This window comes from Nansenia antarctica (assembly GCF_963989245.1).
Source record: "Nansenia antarctica genome assembly, chromosome: 7".
Classification (NCBI taxonomy): Eukaryota; Metazoa; Chordata; class Actinopteri; order Argentiniformes; family Microstomatidae; genus Nansenia; species Nansenia antarctica.
The window spans coordinates 65,799,629-65,802,128 of record NC_137677.1 but is presented as its reverse complement, the minus strand read 5'-3'; the positions used below and the strand labels follow the sequence as shown (position 1 = coordinate 65,802,128).

Genomic DNA, 2,500 nt, shown 5'->3' with positions numbered 1-2,500 from the left:
AGACGAGAGGTGGGTGTCCTGCCCCTCGACTGTCTGTCTGTCCTCCCCGGTCCCTCGTCACCAAGACGCCCCCGGGGCTTAGCCACATAACACATTAAAACCAGACTGATTTTGTTCTTCATAATCCGTCACTAGCTTTTCTGTCACGAAAACCTTTGGTACTTTAAGTATTCGTATTGGTCTCATATGCTGTGTTTGTGCCTGGGTGTTCTGGGGCAGCTGTGTCTCAGGAGGTCGAGTCGCCGTCTAATGATCGCAAGGTTGGCAGATCGGCGGTTCGAGCCCCGGCTGGCCACATGTCGAAGTGTCCTTGGGCAAAACACTGAACCCCAAAATTGCTCCCAGTGAGCGGGCCGGCCGGCGTCTTGCATGGCAGCTTGCCGCCATGTGTGTGTGAATGGGTGAATGAGAGGCCGTTGGAAAGCACTTTGGAGCAGCTTTGAAGCAGCAAAAAAGGCGCTATATAAGTGCAGTCCATTTACCATTTCTCATAGGTTCTTCTTGTGCCTGGAGACCCTGGTGAGCTGCGGCCTGTCCGGCCCCACGTCGCCCCTGGCCTTCGGGGAGGCGGTCCTGGGGGCGATGGGCGTCTGCGCCGCGACACTGGGGAACAAGGAGAGGCTGTGGAGGATGTGGAGCGTGTTGGTCAACCCGCTGACGGACACCATCATGCAGGTACACAAGGGACACGCACACGTCATGTTTTCACACATATTTTCACAGGTTTTTCTTTTTACAAGGGGTTAACAGTTAATTCCCACACTGCTAGTGAGGGATGGGCTTTACTTAAGCAATATCACACAAGAGGGAGTGTGTTATACTGAATATCAGCACGGCTGTGATTGGGTCGTAGGTACGAGGCCGCAGGCTGAGTAGGAAGACAATCACAGCCGTGCTGATATTCAGTATAACACACTCCCTCTTGTGTGATATTGCTTTTATACAACAGTTCTACAGCGCAACTTATTAGTTAACAGTAATAAGCGACAACAGATTATGATTTGTTTGTTTATTTAATCATTTATTTTGGCTCCGTCAACAAAAAATTGTTCCTCAACTGGACTGTTGCCTAGAAACCTGAACACAAACATCTGCAGGCTAGCTACTTTGTATTAAAGGTCATTTCGGAGTGATGCATACAGTTAACCTCATAGGAGCCAACGGACCCCCATGGGCATCCGAAGTGATATAAAGAGTTTACCTCGATCAATTCTCTTCAAAGATATCACATTTTTTTCACAACTTTGCATGCTATACGATGCCACCATTTTTTTGTCAGAGACGGTAAACACGGCCTAAGTCACATCCAGTTTTCTCTAACTGGAGAATGTGTCATGTCCGGTTTCAACGCCGAATTTCCATACCATTGGTCGGCCAACCCCAAAAAATCCCCCCCCCCAAAAAAATAAAATAAAAGGTCAAAGATGGTGCCAACATATCTCCAAATGGCCTAAACATATAGGTGTCCGCCTAAACATACCTGTACTAAAACAGGTACAAAGTTGCATTTGCTCACATTACTAGCATCAACTTTGGCACAAGTACTAATAAGACCCTGGAGTACTGATTCCTAGATGATTTGGGCTTATTCATCAGGTTTCCAAGGTGATATTCACTGTAAAAGCTGTTGTTTTTTTAGGCGGAGACTGAATTTGAGATGTTTTATAATGTTCTAGCTCTATTTGCTCTGACACAGTAACATAGATTTTGATTCTGACACTTCTACAGCCACCCCACAGGTGTTAGCTTTCATTTGATAACAATATCATTATGAAGGCCCTTGTGATTGTGGAGATATTCTATATTCACTGTGGGCATGTCATTTCGAGCAGAAAACCAGAAAAATGAGGTGGATAAGATGAGGTTAAAAGTCCCAGTGCTGTTATACTGTATATCAGCGCTCATGGAATTTCTCTTGTCCAATCAAATGACTTGGTCGCAACTAACTGTTGTATAATGAGATTTAAAATCCCTGATCACAGACAAACGAGGTGAACCAAGGTGATGCGCTGGAGCACAACTTCAGTTCTGTGCACACGGCCCTGATGTTCCCCGTCACACACCTGCTGCCTGGCCAGGCCTTGTCTCAGGTGAGTCCTTCAGGGATGGCATGCTGTATAGTGTTTATAGAGCACTCTCTGTCTCCCTCTCTCCCTCTATCTCTCCCTCTCTCCCTCTCCCTCTATCTCCCCCTCTCTCTCCCTCTCTCTCCCTCTCTCTCCCTCTCTCTCTCTCTCCCTCTCTCTGACTCTCTCTCCCTCTCTCTCCCTCCCTCTCTCTCTCTCCCTCTCTCTCTCCCTCTCCCTCTCTCTCTCCCTCTCCCTCTCTCTCTCTCTCCCTCTCTCTCCCTCTCTCTGACTCTCTCTCCCTCTCTCTCTCCCTCCCTCTCTCTCTCTCCCTCTCTCTCTCTCCCTCTCTCCCTCTCTCTCCCTTCCCCCATTTGCTCTAACTATAGAAATATAATGATATCTCTTATGCGCTATGAAAGTACATAAGTCAT

The 2,500-nt window shown here is 47.5% G+C and overlaps 1 protein-coding gene across 1 annotated transcript in view; it reads left to right on the top strand.

Moving 5' to 3' along the window:
• rif1 (replication timing regulatory factor 1) overlaps positions 1 to 2,500 on the top strand; it is a gene marked incomplete at its 5' end in the record, with an annotated part of 29,579 nt that overhangs the window by 10,493 nt on the left and 16,586 nt on the right. The window contains 3 exons of the mRNA XM_080537056.1: positions 1 to 9; positions 495 to 675; positions 1,983 to 2,090. The exon at positions 1 to 9 is cut by the window's left edge and continues 65 nt beyond it. Of these exons, the coding sequence (XP_080393182.1) occupies positions 1 to 9; positions 495 to 675; positions 1,983 to 2,090 (298 nt within the window). The remainder of the gene's footprint in view (positions 10 to 494; positions 676 to 1,982; positions 2,091 to 2,500) is intronic.